The sequence below is a fragment of the Spermophilus citellus genome (genome assembly GCF_964194105.1).
Source record: "Spermophilus citellus genome assembly, chromosome: 6".
In the NCBI taxonomy this organism is placed as follows: Eukaryota; Metazoa; Chordata; class Mammalia; order Rodentia; family Sciuridae; genus Spermophilus; species Spermophilus citellus.
The window spans coordinates 40,027,379-40,049,714 of NC_138187.1; the positions used below are offsets into that span (position 1 = coordinate 40,027,379).

Genomic DNA, 22,336 nt, shown 5'->3' on the forward strand with positions numbered 1-22,336 from the left:
GCTTATTTATGCCACCCGCGGGAGCTGAGTAACCGCCAATTATTACTGAAGGGGAGAAGGTAAAGAACTTAAGCGTGTTTTATGCCTTTACCCTGAAGGAGGACATCAGGCAAATGGGAAGGGATGGGCCCCGGTGAGCAGGACGTTCAATCTCAATGTGTTGTGTACCCAGCTCACGAAGGCTGAATCCCGCCAAAGCCGGTCCCTGGATTCACAGGGTTAGGAAGGCGCAGTGCTGTCACAGGGCTCTGCTCCCAAAGCGACGGAGGCATAATTACTCATTTACCTTGTTCGTGCCTGTTTTTATTGAGCTCCATTCTCCTCGTTCCTGGATCTGTTTACATCTTGTAAAAGCTACATTGCTGGGTTCTTTCCGCACCTACTTAGTCGTCCTGCCATCCTCTGTCCTCATCCCTCCTTGGACTTAATAGGAATGGATCTCCATCCCAGGGGTTCTAATGACTGTGCTGAGCCAACTGATGGGAGGCGCTTGGCATGCCGTGCCAACCACAAAGGATGTGATACCCAGGCAGCACTGCGCCGCTATTGAGTTCTCTGGGTTCCCAGAGAGAAGATGGGAGTGAAGCATGGCGAGGGAGGGCCCAGGACAGGCAAGAGGTCTGACAGGACGGCTGCTGAGCAGGATGGGGAGTGTGTTGAGCCACATGAATCCAAGTGGCCTCATCACCTGACCTCGTGACCTGGATCTGCTAACAGGCCCTTAGACAGAGGAACTCTGGATGGAGAACAGGACGAAAAACCAGATGCAGTCCAACTCTCCATTGCTGACAGTGACAGCCCTCATATGTTTCAGGCCTCTCCAGGGGTGGCTGCACACAGAGGGCAGCAGTCATGTCACCCTGTCAAACTCCATGCTTGTGGTGCTCTGTCACTTCACACTCACAGCCGGTGGGCAAAGGTTTTCAGCAGATCCTGTGCTGCCCTCTCTGGAGGAGCATAAAAGGCCTAGAGATATTGGACGGGAAGGGCTTGGCTCTCATGGAAGCCCAGGAAGGACTGGGCACAGCCCACATGGTTTCCAGGCCCTTGGTCCACTTGCTCATCTAAAGGAAGTGGCACAGGTGCTGGGCATGGTGATGCATGCCTGCGGTCCCTGCTGGCTACTCAGGAGGCTGAGGCAGGAGGATCGCTTGAGCCCAAGAGTTCAAGTGCCCCTAGGCAGCACAGAGAGACCCATCTCAAAAACAAAACAAAAAAAAAGTAGTACAGGATGACAGATTCTGTTATTCTTCAGCTAAACTCAGAGCCCTTAGGACCAAATTCCTAACTGAATCCTAGGGAGACGGAAAAGCACCTCTTTGTGACACCCCTCCCCACCACAGTTGGTTTGATCTCATGCTTCAGCATCAAGATTGCCAGCAGCTGCTAAAAGTGGACCAGTGTCCTGTGAGTGCCACTGTGCTCACAGGACAGAGTCTTTTCACAGATCTGCTGGACATCCAGGTGGACCCTGGCTCGTGGAAGACATAGCACTGGCCTCCCTAAGCAAGGTTGTCTTCTGCCTGACAGTCCAAGTGCTGGCCGGCTGAGCGCTTGCCAAGAGCTGCGGAGGAATTAGAGAAGCTGCTGTCAAGCACTGGGCTTTGCCTCTGCTCGGCCAGCCAGCAGTGGCCAGCTGAGGAGGGGGGAGGAGCTGGGGGAGGAGAGCAGAGCAACTGAAAGGAGTCTGTTGCTCCTTTCTGCCTGTGACCCAGACACCCACTGGCCAGGGCCTGCTAATTTATTGCCACAATTAGCGTCTGCTTTTGTAGTTACAGTCATTGGCAGAGAGGACACGGGAGTCCTTTCCAAAGCCCAGTCAAGGGAGCCACCACGCTGTGGGATGAGGGCTGGCAGGGGCTGCTGCCTAGGAGGTCTGCACCTGCCTCCTGCTGCCCTCCCTTTTGGGCACAAGCTCACTCCTCCCCTTCCAGGAGAACTCTCTAGATCTAACCATAGTGCTTTTGGAACAGCCAAACCAACCTGGCTCTGGCTGGCCTGGGGTTTGACTCTCAGCAGCGGAAAGATGATTTGTGGGCCAGAGAGAACACGGTGTGTGTAAGCAATCCTGAGATGAACTGAGTCACTCAGAGAAACCCGAGGATGGGACCCTTCATTTGAAAGTCAGACTCTAGAAAAAACTGTTGGGCATTTCATTTCCCTCAAAGACTAATGCTAGCGCTCACAGCAGGGGTGCTGACCAGCCAACCTTGGCCGGCTCACTGCAGAGCCTGGAAATCTTTGGAGGACCCCCATCCTCTCCATGCTGCTGACTACCCATCCTGCCCCACACACTTCCTGGGAGCAGCTTCCCCAGCTACGCCAGAAACATGTCTTCCTTCCTGCAGATCTCTTCTGTCAGCTGTCTCCCAAACCCTCCCACCTGAGCTAGGCACTGCTTTGATCTAAGCTGCCTTATTTATTTTTCTTCAACATACATGTTCTCATTCTCCAGGCCTCTTAGAAGCTATGATCCTTTGCTCCCCCCACTCAGCCCAGCATTCAACAAAGCGCCTTGCTTGAAGCAGGTATTCCCCAAGCCTTGCAAACCACATGGAACCGCCTCCCAGGGCCCAGAGGGCAAGGTGCACCTGAAGACTGTGGAGTGAGCGCCACCATTAGGTGTGGCAGCCATAGGTAATAAGTCCTTCTCCTCTGGGCGGGAGGCATGAGAATCGATTCTCTCTCAATTTCAAACTAATATTGGTGGAGAAAAGAAACGATGTTGCAATCCTAGCCAATATGCATAGATTAAAATAATGAACACTCCTAGCAGCCAACCAGTGGGAGTTATTCCACGAAAACTCTGCTGCTGCATCAGAATGGAGCTACCAAGGCCCAGGGCTTCAATATTTAATGTAGACATTGGAAGGGTAGCAGAGGGGCCTGGCCGGGAACACATATGGAGTCACTGGGAAATGGGATGAATATTACTTATTCAGAACCCACCCGGGATCCAAAACAAAGTTGGGAACAAACTGAGGACTTCACATTGTGATTCTTTATCCCATGTCCTCAGGGAGGGGCGCCTGGAATCCTGAAGCAGGGACCAGCAGAGCTCAGAAGATAAACGCATTGGAAACCAAGAATGACATTTTTTGTTTTGTTTTGTTTGGGTTCAGGGCTGGGGATGCAACCCAGGGACTTGCACATACTAGGCAAGCACTGGACCACTGAGCTACACCCCAGCCCTTTTAAAATCTTTGTTTTAAGACAAGGTCTCACTAAATTTCGAAGCTGGCTTTGAACTTGTGATCCTTCTCCTCCAAGCAGCTGGGATTTCAGGCTTGCACCCCCATGCCCAGCTAAGAATGATATTTTTGATGTGTCAATGTTGTAAATCATATAGTGTGAGTATAATCACTTGGTGGAAAAGGGCTAATCGCTTCCCAAGCCATGGCAAGAGTATCTGCCTGTCACTTACAAAGGCAAAAGGGGTGGCCACAAATATCCCAAGTTGGTCCAAAATGATTTTCTTATTTCTCCCAATAAATGCAGCACAGAGATTTAAATTTAAAACAAAGTGCCATTTCCTACCTTCCCATTTCAAATAATCATCCACACATCAACCACACGGATCACACTCTGCATGTCAACAGTTCTGTGAACCAAGAGGTTTGCAGCTGCCTCACTGGGGTTTAAAGTTTCAGGTGAATGCTGACAGCTCACAGCGTGCTTTCATGTCTACTTGGAAAAGTATGGAAGAAAATCAGGAAGAATCCAATCTCATGCCCATTATGCCATTTGTCGCCCTGGCTGCTCTACTCTAAGACAACAGCTGGGTGTGTTTTCAACCACAGGCCTTAAAAATAAGTGAAAATGATGTTTTCTCACAGACAAAGGCCACTGCACTGTTCACCTGTTCACATCAAAATCATCTGAGATTGACAGAAGGCGAGACCTCACTTCTTCTGATGACAGTATCTTTGAAAGTTAAGAATCCAACAGAGGTGCCACACTGCTAACTAGACTGGATTTTTTGGATTTTCTAGTTTTTCCACTCAAGTGCATTTACTGTCAAGCTCCTAGATAGCCCTACATGTCCCCTGCTTGTCCTCAATTGTCACTGACCCCCTGAGATATACCAGCCACAGCTCAGTCTGCAAGGGACCAAGTGTCTTTTCTGGAGGCCTCTGACTCTGACCACCTATGGGGCCAGAGGTTCTCTTGGGCAGAGAGCGTTTGGATCTGTCTCATAGATCAGGGAGCCAGGTGCACATGGAAAGCGTGTGATACCTGAGGGTAAAGGAAATCCACACACAGTCTCGACTGCTTGGCGTCAATAAAGGAATTCTTCCAAGGGAGGTTAAAAAACTCCTTGTGAAGGTTAGTGTCTTTACCACATTCTCAATGCCGGATCATTTTTCTCTTTTCTCATTCTGTGTTTGCATTTCAAGTTACAAGCAGAAATCTGTACAGACAATCATTCGCAACAGACAGACACAGGTCCTGCATTGCTGGGAACCTGAGAGCCATTAAACAAAGGGTTTTCCAAGACAGGTCTTTTCTGACAATATTTAGAAAGATATTGAAGTAGAAGTCCTTGCACTGGCTTATTATCAAAAGATGGAGTGAGCGCGTGTCACGTGACCCAGATCCTGCCATAAAAGGGGTCCCATATGCTGGATAACATCACAGCACAAAATTAAGAGATGGAAGAAGAGTATGTTAGGTCATCTCTGTTCTGTTCAGCTGCTTCCCACTCACTTGGGAACCTGGGCAGTTTATTTTTTATTCCACGGGGCTTACTTACAAACATATCATGAGGCAAATCATACTCTGCATCTCCTGTAGTTTATCTTATAATTACTTTCTGGAATTAAAAACTCTAGCTGTCTTTGTGTTTATGAAATATTTATGCTCTGCATCACATGTCCGGGGCAATCCAGAGTTTGATTTCTGTTGGCAGTTTTTACTCCAAGTATCACGTCTCCCTTAGTGACTGTCAGATTCACTGCGCTGGAGCCCAGGACTGTAGCTGAGGAACGCATCCAGCAGAAAACCAAAGACTTCTACAGCCCACTCGCCCAGCAGGAAGCAAGACTCCGTTCATTAGGAAGCAAGTGCTTCAGGAAGGATTCCAGGAGGAACATGGAGCTGAGCAGTTTATGGTCTCCCTACCTTCATTATCAGCTATAATCTGCAAGCACATAGGCAGCCACTCAGAATTTAAAATGACATACTGCTTCATTTTGAGGCTGCCTGGGACACTTCTGGTCTTATTGTTCTCCCCCGAGTCCTTGTGGTAAAGCCCTGATGCCACCTATTTTTGCCACTTAAAGTACATCAGCATCATGTACACTTATTGTCCTTATTGTCCTCAGGGGCCTTATAGTCTAATTCCAAGAAAGTGTCACCAAGACAGAGCAGATGCCATGACCCAGAATGAAAGGAACACATTCCACCATTTACCCCTCCTTCAGCCCTAATCTGACCTTGACTGCTACACTATGTGGTTAATCATTTTTCGTGTTCAACAAGTATTGCCAGTCCTCCTCTTCTGGGCACACACTAGGACCAGGACCATGTGCCAGTGGCCATTGAGCTGTGAGTAGAAGCTCCCCGAGCAGCGTTTCCACCATCCTAGGCACTGGAGGGAGGCACGAGCAGAGTTGAGCAAGAACAGAGCGTGGGCATTTCCAGCCACAGAATCTTTGATGCTGGGATCACACAGAGTAACCCAGCCCGTCCTGGGCACTACAGCACTAAGGAAATGACTTTCCCTGAAGTCATAAAAACCTTCTGGCCAAATGTCTTAAAGGGTTTTCAGTTCTCCTCTCTCATGATTAGCAGAGTATTGTCCACTTTGGTCACTTACCTGCTGGTCCCCCCCTGGACAGTCACCCGCCTCCTTTCCTGTCTCTTAGGATTCTCTTCTGTCTCCTCTTCCTCCCACCCTCCCCTGCAGGCGTCCTCAGGCTCAGTTCTGACTGTCTTAATCTCTTTCTGGAGACTTCATCTGTTGTTTTGGTTTTAAAGATTATTCCAATTCTAGTTCTGTGTCTTTCCTATTCTTACAACTTAAATCCAACATGGCCTTAGACAGACCTACATCATCTTGTTAACATGGCTCGCAATCACCCCCCTAGCCTTGCCAGTTCTGTTCTCCAAGCTTGAAGCTAGGTTTCCCCCGCTTTCTGTCCCTCATGCCCCACAGAAGTTCTGCTGACTTGTTTCCTAACTGCTCCCTGAACCCCTGCCCCACCTTCCACCTCCACCTCACTGGTTTCCTCAGCAACATGGACTACATTAACAGTCAGCTCCTCCGAACCTGCCCCAAACATCCTGCAATTCACTCTGATTTCTCTCCCCAAACATCAGTCTTACAGACCAAGTTATTGAACAACAATCTGTCTCCAAAACCAATCAATCAAATGAGCTCAGACTTCTCTGCTTCACATTCTAGGTCTCAACTTTATCTAGGTATCTTGATCTCAAAATTTGCACTTTATTTTTTAATCTTTTAAACTCTCCATCCCTGAACTGCCAACTCACTACTGATATAGACAACTATATTTTGCTATTCCAGCATTCCTGTCCCTCTTCCTCACTTCCCCCATCCGCAGGTCCCTCCTTCATCTGTCAGTGGCACTATACTTCAGAAGCACTACCTCCCTGCTATATTATGTGATTCTGGCAGGGCCAACATCAGTGTCCACATCAAATGGACTGAAGAGTACTGTGACATTACATCCTTTCTCAGGAGAGTCCCAGTTTATGTCTATTGTTCCACCCAAAGCATCAATGGCATCCAATTTTCATTCTTGAAGTGTCTGAGATAGGCTCCTGAGTAGTCACCCCACACATGACTCAAGAAAACCATAAAAGAGTCCCTTGTGGACTTGACACAGACTTTGGGGGAGATGCTCAGAGGCGAGAATACCAAAGGACCTCACTGAAGTTCTTGGATCCAGGTGCCTCTGAAATTTAGGAGCCAGTATTCCCCTTTCGGAAAATTCTATTTTGAGTTGGGTTCTTGTCACTTGTCATCAGGAGTCCAGGCCGATATAACCTTGGCTTCAGCAGTCTCCCCCAGTTCCCTCACCTAATCCAATTTCCATCTTTGAAGCCCACCAGATCATCCACCTTTGTGAAACCTTAGACACTCTGTCCAACATTACCAGGCCTTCTCTGGGAAGTTACTCTCTGAATTCATGATGACAGTCTCTGCCCTGCGACCTGATAAGCACAGTGTTTACTTATAGTGGCACCCTCTCCTCCACAAAAAAATCTGAACTGGGCTTCTCCAGAAATCTTCACCATGGCTGATTTTAGGACTGTCAGCAAAAGAGTCTCTACAAAAGAGTTCAATGTAGATAAGCTTCCTATTTTCATGTTGCCCATTTTACTTGGCTACTCGCCTGCAAGAAATTGGCACTCCAGGTTCTGGACATCCCCTTGCTAGTTTTTCACAAACATTTATCCAGCAGAGTAGTTTGTAGAAATGTGCAAACAAGGGCTCTGGCCTTGAGCTGGGCTTCACAGAGATGTCTACATTTTTAAGATAAGAGAAGTTATCAATTGGGCTCCAGAATAACAGCTGGCAGGGGGAGGAAAAAAGGAGGAGAAGAAGCTCTCCCCTTCTCAGGTGTTGTCCTTGAAGAGTTAACTTGCCCAGAACAGTGAAAGAAACAACTGCTTTTATGTGAACTTGTGCAGACTGTGAACTTCTGAGCCCCTTCTCTTACATGCTGGGTATAAAATTCTAAAACTACCTAAACTTGGGGTTCAGGGGATTGATTGATTACAGCAAAAGCTGTGCCCTCTGAGCCTGGCTGCAGCCAAATAAAACTGTTTCCTGCTGTCTTCAGTGCCGTGTCTCGTCTGTCCCTACAACATACTTACTGTCCAAGACTGTAAGCTCCTAGGAAGAGACAGGGATCCAGCATTATCTTGTTTCTTGAGGCCTAATGGGGTGTGCACAGCAAGTGCCCAATAAAATATTTGTGAAGGATATAATTATAAATGTAAAAGCAATATTGACCATGCATCCAAAACAGAAAAGTGGCAGGGGGCAGTCTCTCCTGTTTATCCAAGCTGCATGGGGACAAACATCCAACTTTCCTTAGGTGTGCAGCTATGCCTGACACCCAGCTGTGTTCCCATCCTCACACTCCACCTCATTTCAGTCTGACTCCTGCTTCCACCTATAAGATTATTCTCCAGGTACTGGTCACCTCCCTGCCTAAATCCAACAGACCCTATCCATCCTCATCTCACTCTGGGCAGTTCATTGATTTTCCTTCTAGAAAGCACTTTTCCTTGACTTTCACTCCCTTCTTATTTCCCTCCTAAGTTCTTTGGTGGATCATTCTCCATTGCCAGGCTGGTTCATCTTCCTTTGATCTTTGAATATTGTTTTTCCCATGGCTTTGTGCTTGGACTGTTCTCCACAAGCACCCCTTTCCCTAAGAAATCTCATCAACACTTAAGCACACAGTCACATATTTATGTTGATGATTTTTTACTATTTCCTGAAGCTAGACCTCTCATCCTAGTTACACACTCATGTATCCAATTGTTGGCTAATTTTCCACATCTGTCTCATAGCTGGTATGTACTAAGCTGAAATAACCTTTCTTCACTACACATTAAGAATGACTGACTGCAAATACTAGAAAACACCACCCTGAATGCCTTGGACAACATGAACATGTTTATCTCCTGTTAAAGAGGCAACCACCGTTGTTTAGCACTCAACAATGTCATCAGCAACCTAGGTCCTTCCTTCCTGCTCTGCCACATTAGCAACTTGATTTGGCTCTAGCTTAGTCAGCCTCAGATCAGCAAGAGAGTGAGAAACTGATGTAAGAACCAGCTTATACCTCAAGGCCTGTCCTAAGGAAAGGTGCATGACCCTTGTCCTGGGAAAAACCCACAGAGCATTCCTAACACATACCCATCCTGCTGAGTTGTTTATCTGCAAATGACAGAGGAGATCTGTGGTGCCAGGTGTCCCTGACTCAGTTAGGCTAGGTGAAGACCCATAGCAACCCCCTAGCAACCACCAATCAGCATGAGACAGGGAAAATATCTGGGATGCCAGATGACCCCCAATAGTCTATGGTGGTTGATAACATGTTGGGAAACCATGTAGTTTAGCAAGTACACCCCTCATGGCCTAAACCAATCAGTTCAAAGGAATCCCCCTCTTGTACTAACCAATCACTGCTCCCCAACTTGTTCCCGCCAATGAATGTGCTAATCAATGTTGAGTTGTTTAATTTTCCCGCGGTATGGAATGATTTGCTGTGTGATGTTGTGACCCATAGAGTATCCCCCCAAAACTTATAAAATCTCACTGAACAAAGGACCAGGACTCACTCCCTGGAACTGCTGAGTTGGAACGGTTGTGAGTCCAGGCTCCAGCTTGCAATAAAGACTCTTGTGTGCTTACATCGGATTGGGCTCCTGGAGGTCTATTGGAGTCCCATGAATCTGGCATTACAAGAGCTAAAATTTTCAAGTGGTATAGAAGAGGGCCATGTCCTGATGGGTATTATTTTTAAGAAGGAAATCTCTTTCCAGAAGCCTCCTGCCACAAAGACAGGACCACATGTTCCCAGGATGCTGGTCATGAGCCCACTGCTAATCAATCAACCATATATGTTAAATGAGGTGTCCTTCAACACACACACACACACACACACACACACACACACACACAGTGTTAACAATGGGCTCAGGGAGACAGGACTCTGTATTTCCTTGGAATATTGCTCAATCATTCCTCAGCTCTTCTGTTTGCTGGGTCTTTACAGAATGCAACTTCTAAGAAGGAACCATATCTATACATCTATACAAACACACAGATCTATGTATATACATATCTATATACCTATATATATGTGTGTGTGTGTATATATATATATATATATGTATTTGTAGAGGGGACAGGGTACAATGTAGGAAGCGCGGGGACATGCTGAAATCCGGACTCCAGGTGCGACGTTACCAGCTTGCTTCCCCAGAATTCGGTGTCACTGCCAAGCGCATGCCTGCTGGAAACGGAGGCTTAGGCCCCCCGACGACCTGACGCTGGGGTCCAGCGGCCTGAACCCAGCTCCCCGAGGCCGTCCTGGCCACCACCCGCAACTAGGCCCCAGACCCAGCAGCGCCCGCCGCCTCACGGTGACTCAGCCGCGGCACCGCTAGACGCTGCGAGGCTGTTCGAGAAGGAAGGCGGAGGGCGGGGAGTGCGCGGGCCAATGGGGTTTCCCCGATGGCCGCCGACGTCGTCGTAGCGCAGCGGGATTGGCTGGCCTGCGAGTGACGTCGTCGGGGCGCGCCGGGAACGCCCGAGCTGGGCGGCTCACGGACGCGGCAGCTGTGGATAAATGGACCTGATTGTGGGTCGCGGCGATGTTGTTCTCCGGGTGGAAGCCGATGGGCCTTGGGCACCCTGGAGTGTTTCCCGGTGTCATCCTTCTTGCTACCTTGATACTCCTGGCTGGCCACGGACAACGTCACCGTTTTTCTGTCTCCGCCATCACCTACTGGCCTCAACTGCCTTGGTCCCCGACGAGATCCAGGTACCGGGATGGGCCAGTGAGGGGCCGGGGCCTGCCCGGGGTACAAGGGGGGCTGGGCCGGAGCCCGAGTGGGGTTCGTAAACCAACCCTCCAGCGATGCTTGCGTTTCCTTGTTGTCAGCCCCAGCCAGTAGGAACAAGGCTTCTCTGTCGAAGCACAGTGATCCCCTCCTCCCCCGTCCAGGCATCCTCAGACCAGTGCAGTGGTCAAAAATAAATCATTTTGGAAACCAGATCGGGTTCTGGTCACGAGTCTGAATAACGGCAACAAAAAAATCCTGGGACACCTGGTCTGTGTTCACTGTGTCAAGCCCATCCTTAAAAGATGAGCATAATCAACACGAATCTGCCCTTGGGACCTGTAGTGGTTTGGGAAAGGGAGAGTAGAGGGCGTTTCACCTAGACAGGAGCTGGCAAGAGTGTTAAAGATAACCCTTTAGAGGATATGGCATTTTAAACAGAGGTCCCAAAGGGCTGAGCAGGGACAAGAACCTTCCAGGCACAGGACAGCTTAAGAGGGGACTCCAGAGGAGTGGAGAGAGCTGATGGTAAAATCTGGAAGAATATCCTGGTAATTTTTCTGGGAGGGACAAGAGCTGTGAGAAGTTGGGTGGATGTAGGTCATGAAAACATCCTGTGGACCCCTATGTAGACTTAAGTCCTCTCTCCAGTGCAGCAACTTCATTGGTTATCTACCCGTTTTTCATGGTGAGTTAAGCGCTGGCACCTCTCCCTAATCAACTCTGGGCTAGTTATGTCATTAAGGAATAAGCTTAAAGTAAAACTCAATGCATCAGGGAGAGAGAGGGAGACAAGGGACAGAGTTAAATCTTCTCTGGAAAGGGTAGTCAGCTAATGTGATTTAGCACCTGGTAACAGTTTTGTTTATGTCAACAAGTATATTCAGTAAGTGAAATTGTGACTTAAAGTCTACCAGGACTGTAATTTTCCCCGAAGCTGTGCGAATTGAACATGAGAAGCTCCTTTCAGCATGAATTGAAAGGTGGTTTAGTGAAAACCCAAAGTCTGATGAGCTTTATAAACTAGGGATTAAAAGGACTAAAAAGCACCCTATCTCTGCTCATGGAGTTGGTTCTGAGGCTGGTATTGGTGCTAAAACTCCAGTTTTTCTTTTGGCTGAAAGTCAACAAGAATTTGTAATACTTCAGTCTTGCACAAGGGCCCAGGATGACTTGGACATTTAGTGCTCCCTAAGAGGATATCTGTTTGCTTTTAGTAGCTGACGTTATAAATCCTGGAGATTAACTCAAAGCCTTCATTTCTCTCCTATTTTCTGATTCTCCTAGGTGATTGACTGCATTTTTAACACTTTTCATAATGGAGTTTCCTGATTTGGGGAAGCATTGTTCAGAAAAGACTTGCAAGCAACTAGGTAAGCACTTTTAAGAGCTTATTTTTTAATAGAAAATGGTATTTTGTTGGCTGTTTTGTGTGTCTTGTTTTGTTTCATGAGATGGGGGTCTTGCTTTGTTGCCCAGACTGGCCTCATACTTGCCATCCTCTGCCTCAGTCTTGCAAATAGCTGGAATTACAGGTGTGCCCCATGGCCCCTCTTGATTACCTGATAATTCTTTATGGCCTATCAGTATTGGGACTCTAGCAAGGTGTAGGTTCTATTCAACATTATTACTGAGTACCTTCATATGCCAGCATCAAGCGGATATAAGTTTGCTGCTAAAATAACTGTGATGCCCTGGATGAGGCTGCGCATGCCTGCAATTTCAGTGGCTCAGGAGGTTGAAGCAGGAAAGTCACAAGTTCAAAGCCAGCCTCAGCAACTTAGTGAGACCCCGACTTAAAATAAAACCCAAAAAAGGACTAGGGATGTGGCTCAGTGGTTAAGTACCCCTGGGTTTAATCCCTGGTACCAAAAAATAAAATAATTGTGATGCCGCTTGAAATGGGATCTCTCTTAAAAGAGCCTGATAGATCCTTAAATGTCATTTGATGTTGTTAAATGCAAAACCCTAAAGTTGTTTTCTCACATGTGATAGCTTATAGATATATTTATCTCATAGGCACGAAACACTTAGTGTAGGTAAGTATCTGCTTAGTATGAGCTTTAATTATTTTGTTCTAATCCTTAGAAGTCTTTACCGTTTTGTTTATATTTTTTAGATTTTCTTCCACTAAAGTGTGATGCATGTAACCAAGATTTCTGTAAAGATCATTTTACCTATGCTGGCCATAAGTGTCCTTTTGCATTCAAGAAGGTAATTCATCACACTCTGTTCAGAAGGTTCTAATCTATACTGTCTAAAGCTTCACTGTCCATTATAGCAGACACCAGCTACAGGTGGCCACTTAAGGAAAATTAAATAAAGTTTAAAATCAGTCAACTGCACCAGCCATATTTCAAGTGTTCAGTGACCACATGTGGCCTGTGACCTCTGTATTGAACAGCACAGGTAAGGAGTGTTTCCACTATGACAGAAAGTTCTGCTGGACAGTACAGCTCTAAAGTTTCTGAGATTTTATTTTTTAGGACTTTTGGAATCAAATTGTTGTGGCTGTGAACCACAGACCATAAACAAGGTTAAAATAAATGTAAGAATAGTGTTTGTCTAGGCATAGGGTAGGTTTGCAAATCAGGAGATAAATTGATTAGCAACCAACCCAGTGCCCCCTCGAGGTAGGAGGACTCGGCTTTTAAAGGAGGAAGAGGGAGAGTGAGATGAGGTGAAATAACCTGTTGTGAATAATTTCCATTTAGCCCTACTGGCTACACAAGATGTTTGGGATAGATTTAGATGGATGCTGAATCTTTTTGTGCATAAAGTTTTACTAGATTGGTTGCAAGCGGGTCATTAGTAGGTGATAAGTCTTTTGGGATAGTTGGAATGTCAGTAGGAGCCCTGTGGTTGGAAGCCATCACATCTGTCTTGAAAGCACGTTCTTCCCATAAGGTGTCTTTTGTTGTGCCTGGGAGGCAGACTGCAGTGTTCTGTCTGATCTTGGAGGCTGCAGGGAAATTTCCTCCCTCTTGGCCCAGCTGCAGCTGCCATAACTTTTATACACACAACCTCACTTTCAAAGCTCACTTTTCACCTTAAAGTACGTGGTTCCTTTGATCCATTGCACCAAGAGAACACAGCTGTGTCTTTATGGGCATAGGGGCTGTTTCAGAGCTTGACGTGCAGTCTAATCAGGAAGGTGTGAAAGGTGCTTATTCATCTGGGCTCCTGTAGCCTTTTTATATTTTTAGGTGTTTCAAATAGTACATGATAGAAACTCACAGTCATCTGTGGGCTTCGGACTTCTGAGTTTGGCTTTTCAGGTGGTTTCCAGCCTGTGGTCACTTTGTTTCTGGGTGGTTAACAGTTGGTTTCAGTGAACTCTGCCACTTCACCCTGGTGGCAGATGGAGTGTGGGTAACTTGGAATCACATGCTTTGAACAGGATTGGCCCCTCCGCCCTCTCTGGGTCATCAAGGCAGGTGGGAGAGTGACTCACCTCCTGTGTTTACCAGGCCCTGATGACTAGACCAGCTATCCTGTTCATGTGTCAACTGGGTCTTCCCAGGTCCCCCTGTGGGAGGAGTCTGGCTGACAGTCACCTGGTAATGCCAGCAGACTTGCCAACTGAGGAACACCTGAGACTTTCAGCTCCACCCACAGACTGCAAGCTCCGCAGTTTTGATTACTGCCACCTGTCTGATGTAACGGCCACCTCATTTTTCTTATGATCCATTCCCTCAACTCCTGTCCTGGGTCAGGGTTTTTTGTTTTTTTTGGTATTGGGGATTTAACACACGAGTGCTTTACCATTGAGCCACACATCCTCAGCCCTTTTTATTTATTTGTTAATTTTTTTGGTACTAGGGTTTGAACCCAGGGCTGCTTAACCAAGGAGTCACTTCCCCAGCCCGAAGTTGCTCAGAGCCTTGCTAAGTTGGTGAGACTGGCTTTGAACTTGTGATCCTCCTGTTTCAGCCTCCTAGGCGCTGGGATACAAGTGTGTCACCACACCCAATTGCTCTTTTTATTTATTTTTAGACGGGTTCTCACTAAGTTGCTTAGGGCTGTGCTAAATTGCTGAGGCTGGCCTCCAACTTGGGATCCTCCTGCCTTGGTCTCCTGAGTCACTGGGATTACAGACGTGTACCACTATGCCTGACCTAGCTTAGGGTTTTAACCATCCTGGGCAATCAACTTCTGAATGCATCCCTCCAGAGCTCTTGGTGCCTTGGGCTTGTGGTGATTATGGGTCGAGCATCCTGCCTCAGTTTGTGTCCTCTGTTCACTGATGAGGACATGTAAAGCCAAGTGGGATGACTTTACAAAGGATCACAGAAGGGGTGTGCACTTGAAGTGAGCTGGAGGACCTTTTGCTTAGTGTTTTCTCCTATCATCTCTGCTCTGAAGATGTAGGGCAGGTCCTCTCACCAGGACGTGCTAGACACACAGCCTTGCTGTCCTGAGACCTCATTTGATCTCCCCAGCTTCCTTCCCTGATCCTCTTACTCAGGGAGGATTCTTTCCCCAGTTGGTTGATAGTCCTTTGTTTGGATTCTACTTGTCTCCCCAGGAGGCAGCTGGCCCTCTGGCTCCAGGGCTGCCTGTTAACCTGCTGTCCAGCAGTGCCCGGTTTTCAGGAGTGGTCAGGATGCCAGTTTGTGTGCTCTGCTTGTGCTTCACCTTTTCCTTGTGTGGATCTCAGATGTCATCTCACATTCTTTATCTTTAGGATGTCAAGGTCCCTGTATGTCCACTTTGCAATGTCCCCATCCCTGTAAAAAGGGGAGAGATACCAGATGTGGTGGTGGGAGAGCACATTGACAAAGACTGTGCCTATCATCCTGGGAAGAAGAAAGAGAAGGTAAGGACAAGTTCTGGGTCAGTCTGTGACCTGAGAATGTTGATTTTTCCTTAGGGGGAAGATCAGTTTTCCAACTGTGAAAAATTAGTCCTCATGATTTATGTGCAAAATAAATCCCTTAGTGATAAATGATTGTTTTCTTGTGTTGTGAATGCCCTGAGTTTTGAGTTATGGAAATAGTTCCTAAACACAAGAGCTTCTAGGTTAGAGCCTTCTTCACTTACAGGAATAAACTAGAGTTTCTGATGAGGAATTAATGAGTAGAACCACTCAGTTAATGCAATTAATGCACATTTATTTTCTAAGCTCCTAGGAGCAGGTAAAAGATTATAAAATTCAGACATGCAGTGTTTTAATTGTTTACAGTGTTGGGGATGAAACCTAGGACTTTGCACCTGCTAGGCAAGCTTTACACACTGAGTCATGTCCCCAGCTCTAGACATTGTGTTCTTGGTTTGGTAGCATCAGTATTTTATTGAAGCTGTTTATCTGCTCCCTAGGGGAAGTGTGTGGGAATGACAGCAGCCTTGTTCCCCGGGCAGGTGTTCACGCTTAGCAGGTCCTGCTTGCTTATTTGTGCTAACTGCTTTTTCTGCTCATGACTATTCCACCTGGACCTGTCTTGCTTGCTCTTCGTTTTATCTGTTATCTGTGTACTGCATTGTGTACTGAGGATGTAGCCCTTATCTGCTCTTCTGTCATTTGTGCACACATTTTCTTCTGGCTCTGTCCTCCCAGTACAGTTGGGGATGCTTGGGTGGCATCTAGGCCTCTGTTAATTGGACGACAACAGCCCTGAGAGCCCATGTGCTGAGCTTTTCCCCTCCCTGACCCTCTGGGGGCCAGTTTCCACCCTGACCCAGTTTTTCCCCAGCATCTTGAAGGATCTTCTCTATGCTGGGTACAGAGTGGACCCTCCCACTGGAAACTCCATCCCCATGGTTCTGGAATGTTCTTTTGGTCTCTGGTTTCCATTCTCTCCTTTCTTCTGTCTGGATTCCTGGTACTTTAGCGCAGGAGCCCTGATAGGTTCCTCCTGTTGGATCTGTCCTTAGACTGTGGTTCCTTACCTGCCCTTTCTGCGTGTCACAGTAAGTGTTCTCAAGTGTGTGCTCTGGAGCAGGCTGCTCAGAAAGTGCAGAATGGACTCAGCCTTCACCTTGGGTCATCTTCCTGGTCCACTCCCTCAGGAAGCCCCTGAGGTCCAAGTCTTTCAGTTTTTCTTTGGGCTAATGGGATTCCCCAGCGGTGTCCCTCGAGTTGCCTGGAGGATGTGCTCATGGCCTCCAGAGTCCTAGGAGCCAACTGGAAAGAGCAGCCCAGGGGTCTGAGTGGCACCTCAACCTACTATTGCTCTCCCCTCCTTCCCTGTCCTCCTCCCCATGCTTCACTCCCCAGGCCCCCAGCCCCCCTCAACCCTCGTCTGTGGGAGAGGTCATGGGTCTGCTTCTAAACAGGCCCGCAGCCACTATGTTGTGGTCCCACTGCCCCAGTTCCTGGGGTTTTGTCCCATGAGTAAGTTTCTCCGTGGTCTCCTCCTAGCTGACAGCTGATCTTTTCTTCCTGCCAAGTCTGTCACTACTCTTCTGTGTGTGCTTTAGCTTCTAAAATCTTACAGCTGTTTTCTTTTTCTTCTTTGCTCTTGTGGGTTTATCCCTTTCCGAAAACCTCTCTGTCAATTCTCTAGTAATTTCAGGAAGGGCAGAACCAACCTCTGTAGGGATCCGCTCCTTCGCCAGGGAGGGGGTGAACAGGCTGGCTTCATCAAGCCTTCTCCAGGCTGCCTGACCCCTGGACTGCAGGCCACTCCCCAGTCTGGGCTGGCTGGCTGTGTACCTTTCCTCCCTGGGAGGCTCATTCAGGTGGTTTTCATGCACCTGCTTTCTTGGGTGCATGGCCCCACCCTGTTTTGCTGTTCTCCAAATAAGTATTTTCTTCTAGGTGTGTCTTCTAGGGAATTGGCATTTGTCTCACTTTAATCGATTTCTAGGTATAGACCCTGATTTGTAGTTAACAACTGTGTAAAACGGTACATTTCACTAAATACCTCACAATTACACTATCATAAGTAAATGTAAAGTCCTTTAGCTCTTGCTTACTGTTTTCAATTTTTAACACAAAGAAATTGAATTTGCATTCCTTTGTCTTCACACAAAACCCTGTGTATGGAAGCAGAAGCATGTTGCGGCCCCGTTCCTCGCCTGGTCACTCCCCTGTGGCTGTGCACCCACTGCAGGCCTCATCTCCACCCCACCGACGTCTCCCAAATCGGGAGAGGAGCTCCTCTCATTCCGGGCTCAGCTCAGAATTACCCCCCCTCCCCCCAGTCTCCCCTGCCCATCCTGTACTGGCACGGCTGTGCCTGCCTTTGCAGATGGGGCTTTTACAGGTGCTTGCTGCATGGCCCTCAAGCTGCCTGCCTGCCCCTCTTTACCAGAGGCTGCTCTCAGGCTGCTGGAATCCTCCCCTTCAGTTACCTTCTTAATTCACAGTCAAAAGTATCAACACTTGTCCCTCCTTTAAAAATAAACACAGTGATCAGTAGGTGTGGAAGATATAGGCATTCCACCCTGGCCCCTTGTGGGGACAGCCTCTGCTGACCCAGTGCTTCCAAGAGCAGTTGCTTGGCCTCCTTTCCTCCTTTGGTCTTTTCTTCCTAGTCTTCTGGGAACAGCTTCTGGCCATCTTCACCTGATCCCCAATTTTGCCAATTCCTTAATCTATGTTTGTCTTTCCACTTGACACTAAGGTGTCTCCCTAGGACCTGGATGTCTTCATCCACGAGGCCGAGACCTGTTTCTAGTTGAGTGTGTGGTGCTGCTGGGGGCTGTTGAAGCCCTGCTCATGGATGTGCTTTTCTCTCCCAGGTCTTCACGTACCGATGCTCAAAAGAAGGATGTAAAAAGAAGGAGATGTTGCCGCTGGCTTGTGCGCAGTGCCAAGGCAGCTTCTGCATCCAGCACAGACACCCGCTGGACCACAGCTGCAAAGCCAGGTGAGGAGAGGCACCTGGGCATGGCAGGAGGAAAACCAGCTTGAACCCTGGGGTGAAGTGGGGGACAAGTTGCTGAGCTGAAGCATCCATTGTACACTTGGGGGCTGTGATAAAATTGGATCTGAGTTAAAGTAGGAAGCTAGCTACATTAGTTTCTTGTGACTTTTGTAACAAAGTACGAATACCCCATGGCCTCAACAATAGGAGTTTATTCTTTTCACCTGTCTGGAGGCTGGAAGGCCAAAATAGAGATGGGCAGGCAGGCTCTGGCTGAGGGCAGAGGGCTGATCTGTTCCAGGCCTCCCCCAGCTTCTCTTGATTTGCCGCAGTCTCTGGTGAGCCTAGATATGGGGATGCATCACTGAGATCTCTGTCTTCCCGGGGTGTTCCCCTGTGAGCAACTGGGTCCCGTCTTCCACTTTTTGTGAGGAAGTCATGTGGACCCACTCTTTCAGCCTCTCCTGAACTTGCTCACTTTGTGAAGACCCTGTCTCTGAATGAGGTCACATTCTGAGGCCCCAGGGATTAGGGCTTCAGCAGGTGTTTGGGGGACACTGTTCACCCCATAGTGCTAGCACCTTTCTCCACAGCAGCCTTGGGCCACACTTGCTGTTGAATGAAAGGGGAGTGTTGTTGCTTTCCGTTGCGCTCCAGTGCTCCCTGTGTTGTCCATGCCTGAGCCTGGTGAATGAGAAGGGCTGAACACGTGTCTCACCTCTCCCTAGGTGCTCAGCAATCAGCGCTTCTGAGTCTAAGCCGTCCTCTAGTTGGCTGGCCCAGCGACTCAGGTCAGTATGTTTATCTTGGGTGTGGTTCTATGTCGAATAGTTGTAGTACAACTACAGCCAACCCTGTGACCTGGCATGCTTCCCCAGGAAGGTGAACTTGAGTCCTAAGTTATAAGCACAGTCCCTTCTAGGTCACAGCAGGCCATAGCATAACTGCTTCTGGGACATCTTACTTGGGATCCAAGACTCTTTTGAAAGATCAGCCACTTTGAGGTAATTAGGAGGCACCTAAAATAGTCGGTTCTTTCTGTTCTCTTCTAGGTGGAAAACAAAATGACAACACGACAGTATCTGGTATTGGCGCTGCACCTGAAATCATTCCATGTACAGTTAACTTTGCAGATGACTAATGTACTAGTATCTTTTTACTTCCCAGGACAAGCAGTCAAACTTTATTAAACATTTCCAATAAAGCATTCAAATTGTTTGACAAAATAAACAATCAGAGAGATTGATGCTCCAAGGCAGGTTATGTCACCACAGCAACAAAATTTGGTGACTTCAAAAGCAAGATCTGAGTAAGCAGTGTTGTATGGGCAGTGAACTGGTTCAAGATCCAGTCTTTGGAAAGTTTCCAGCATGTAAACAACAGACAGTTGACCATAGTTCTGGGTCTTGCCGGTGTGGCTTCTGTAAAGTGGTGTCTGTCTGAACCTAGGAAGCAGGATGCATTATTAAGGGTCCTTGTCCAGGCTGGCCCTCAGTCCATGAGAGAATGTATCAGGGCCGGACTGGTCTTGAGGGAGGGCATGCTGTCTGCCACAGCTGACTTCTTAAACCAGATGACAGCTAGCCTGTGAGACGGCTTATTTGTACCTGGGTTTGCTGTCAACTGCAAGAAGAAAGTCATAAAATGCTAGCAGTATCTGGTGTTGAAGTGATAGAAACTTCCAGAAGCAATTTAAAACCATGATAGCAGGCAGAGGGCTTCTTTGAGTACTGGAGGTTATAGGGGCTAGTTTTATGATTTTGAGGCAGAAGGAGCTAAAACTTTTAAGTTTAAGAACCGCCCAGTTCAGTTGTTAGAAAACCTTGATGTATGTTGCATATGTGAACCAATTTTGTAACTGCAGATTTGGCTGGGGGTGCAGGGTAGGGGTTTAATGCACAGTCTTGCACATGCTAAGCATGTGCTGTAGAATTAAGTCTTATGAAATCTAAATACAAATCACTGTTGAAAACTCAATGTTCACATTAAGGTGTATCCAGATTGAGAACCAAAGCACACCAGGATTTGAAGACAATATTAAAATGTAACTGTAATTTTAAAAACATTGTTTACATGTTGAAATGATGTCTTAGGTATGATTGATTAATAAAACATGAAGATTAATTTCATCTGTTTCTGATTTGTTTGAGGCTACTTTAAATTTAAAAACTTAGGTAGGTGGCTTGTGTTACACTGTCATTGGACAGTGCTATTCCTGAGCATCCAAACTAAAGGACAAAACATTACAGGTACAAGAACGGAGGACACAGAGACAAACCCACATAAATACGGTTATGTCATACTAGACAAAGGTGCCAGAAACATTCACTGGAGAAAAGATAGCCTGTCCAACAAATGGTGCTGGCAAAACTGGAAATCCATATGTAGTAAGATGAAAGTAAACCTCTCTCTCTCACCCTCACAAAAATCAATTCAAAGTGGATCAAAGACTCAGGCACTAGAACAGAGACCCTGTGCCTAATAGAAGAAAAAGTAGGCCTGAATCTTCACCATGTCAGCCTAGGATCTGACTTCCTTAATAAGACTCCTAAAGTGCACAAGTAAAATCAAGAATTAATAAATGGGATGGATTCAAATTAAAATGCCACTTCTCAGTAAGGAAAACAAAGTGAGGAGAGAGAGCCTACAGATTGGGAGAAAATCTTTACCACATGCACCTCCGATAAAGCATTAATCTCTAGCTTATATAAAGAACTCAAAAAACTTAACACCCAAAAAAACCAAAAAAAAAAAAAAAGGGGCTGGGGATGTGGCTCAAGCGGTAGCGCGCTCGCCTCGCATGCGTGCGGCCCGGGTTCGATCCTCAGCACCACATACCAACAAAGATGTTGTGTCCGCCAAGAACTAAAAAATAAATATTAAAAATCTCTCTCTCTCTCTCTCTCTCTCTCTCTCTCTCTCTCTCTCTCTCCCCCTCCCCTCTCTCACTCTCTCTTTAAAAAAAAAAAACAACAAGGTTAAATGGGCTAAGGTACTGAGCAGACACTTCACAGAAGAAATATGATTAATCAACAAATACATGAAAAATTGTTCAACACTCTAGCAATTAGAGAAATGCAAATCAAAACTAAGATTTCATTTCCCTCCTGCCAGAATGGCAATCATCAAGAATATAGGCAATGAGAAATGTTGGCGAGGATGTGGTGAAAAAGGTCATACACTGCTGGTGGGACTGCAAGTTGGTGTAACCACTATGGAAAGCAGAATAGAGATTCCTCAGAAAATTGGGAATGGAACCACCATTTGACCCAGCTATCCCACTCCTTGGTTTATACCTAAAGGACTTAAAATCAGCATACTATAGTGACACAGCCACATCAATGTTTATAGCAGCTCAATTCACAATAGCTAGACTATGGAACCAAACTAGGTGTCCCTCAATAGATGAATGGATAAAGAAAATGTGGTATATATGCTCAATGGAATATTACTCAGCTTTAAATAAGAATAAAATTATGGCATTTGCCAGTAAGTAGTTGGGAGTTGGAGAATATCATGCTAAGCAAAATAAGCCAAATCCCACAAAACCAAAGGCCAAATGTTTTCTCTAATATGTGGATGCTAATTCACAATAAGGCGGGGGTCACTAGAGAAGAATAGTGTTACCTTAGATTAGGTAGAGGGAAGTGATGGGAGAGGAGGGGATGTGGGGATAGGAAAGACAGTAGAATGAAACAGACATTATTACTGTATGTATATATGTGACTACATGACCAATATGATTCTGCAACATGTACACTCAGGAAAAATGGGAAATTATAGCCCATCTATGTATGATATATCAAAGTGCATAAATGCATTCTACTGTCATGTATAACTAATTAAAACAAATTTTAAAAATTAAAAAACGTTACAGGTACAGCATCCTATTCTAAAATCTGAAGTGCTCCAAAATTCAGAGTGTTTTGGAGGTTGAACTCCGGGGAACTCGACCACTGAGCCATATCCCCAAA

The 22,336-nt window shown here is 46.7% G+C and overlaps 1 protein-coding gene across 1 annotated transcript; it reads left to right on the forward strand.

The window, feature by feature from the left end:
- Nucleotides 1-10,273: 10,273 nt before the first annotated feature.
- ZFAND2A (zinc finger AN1-type containing 2A) lies at nt 10,274-20,480 on the forward strand. The gene is made up of 7 exons (XM_081299057.1): nt 10,274-10,532; nt 11,839-11,924; nt 12,671-12,765; nt 15,239-15,370; nt 18,238-18,365; nt 19,091-19,153; nt 19,415-20,480. The coding sequence occupies exons 2-7, from the start codon at nt 11,870-11,872 to the stop codon at nt 19,428-19,430; spliced, it is 489 nt and encodes a 162-aa protein (XP_081155183.1). The 5' UTR covers nt 10,274-10,532; nt 11,839-11,869; the 3' UTR covers nt 19,431-20,480.
- The last annotated feature ends 1,856 nt before the right edge of the window (nt 20,481-22,336 follow it).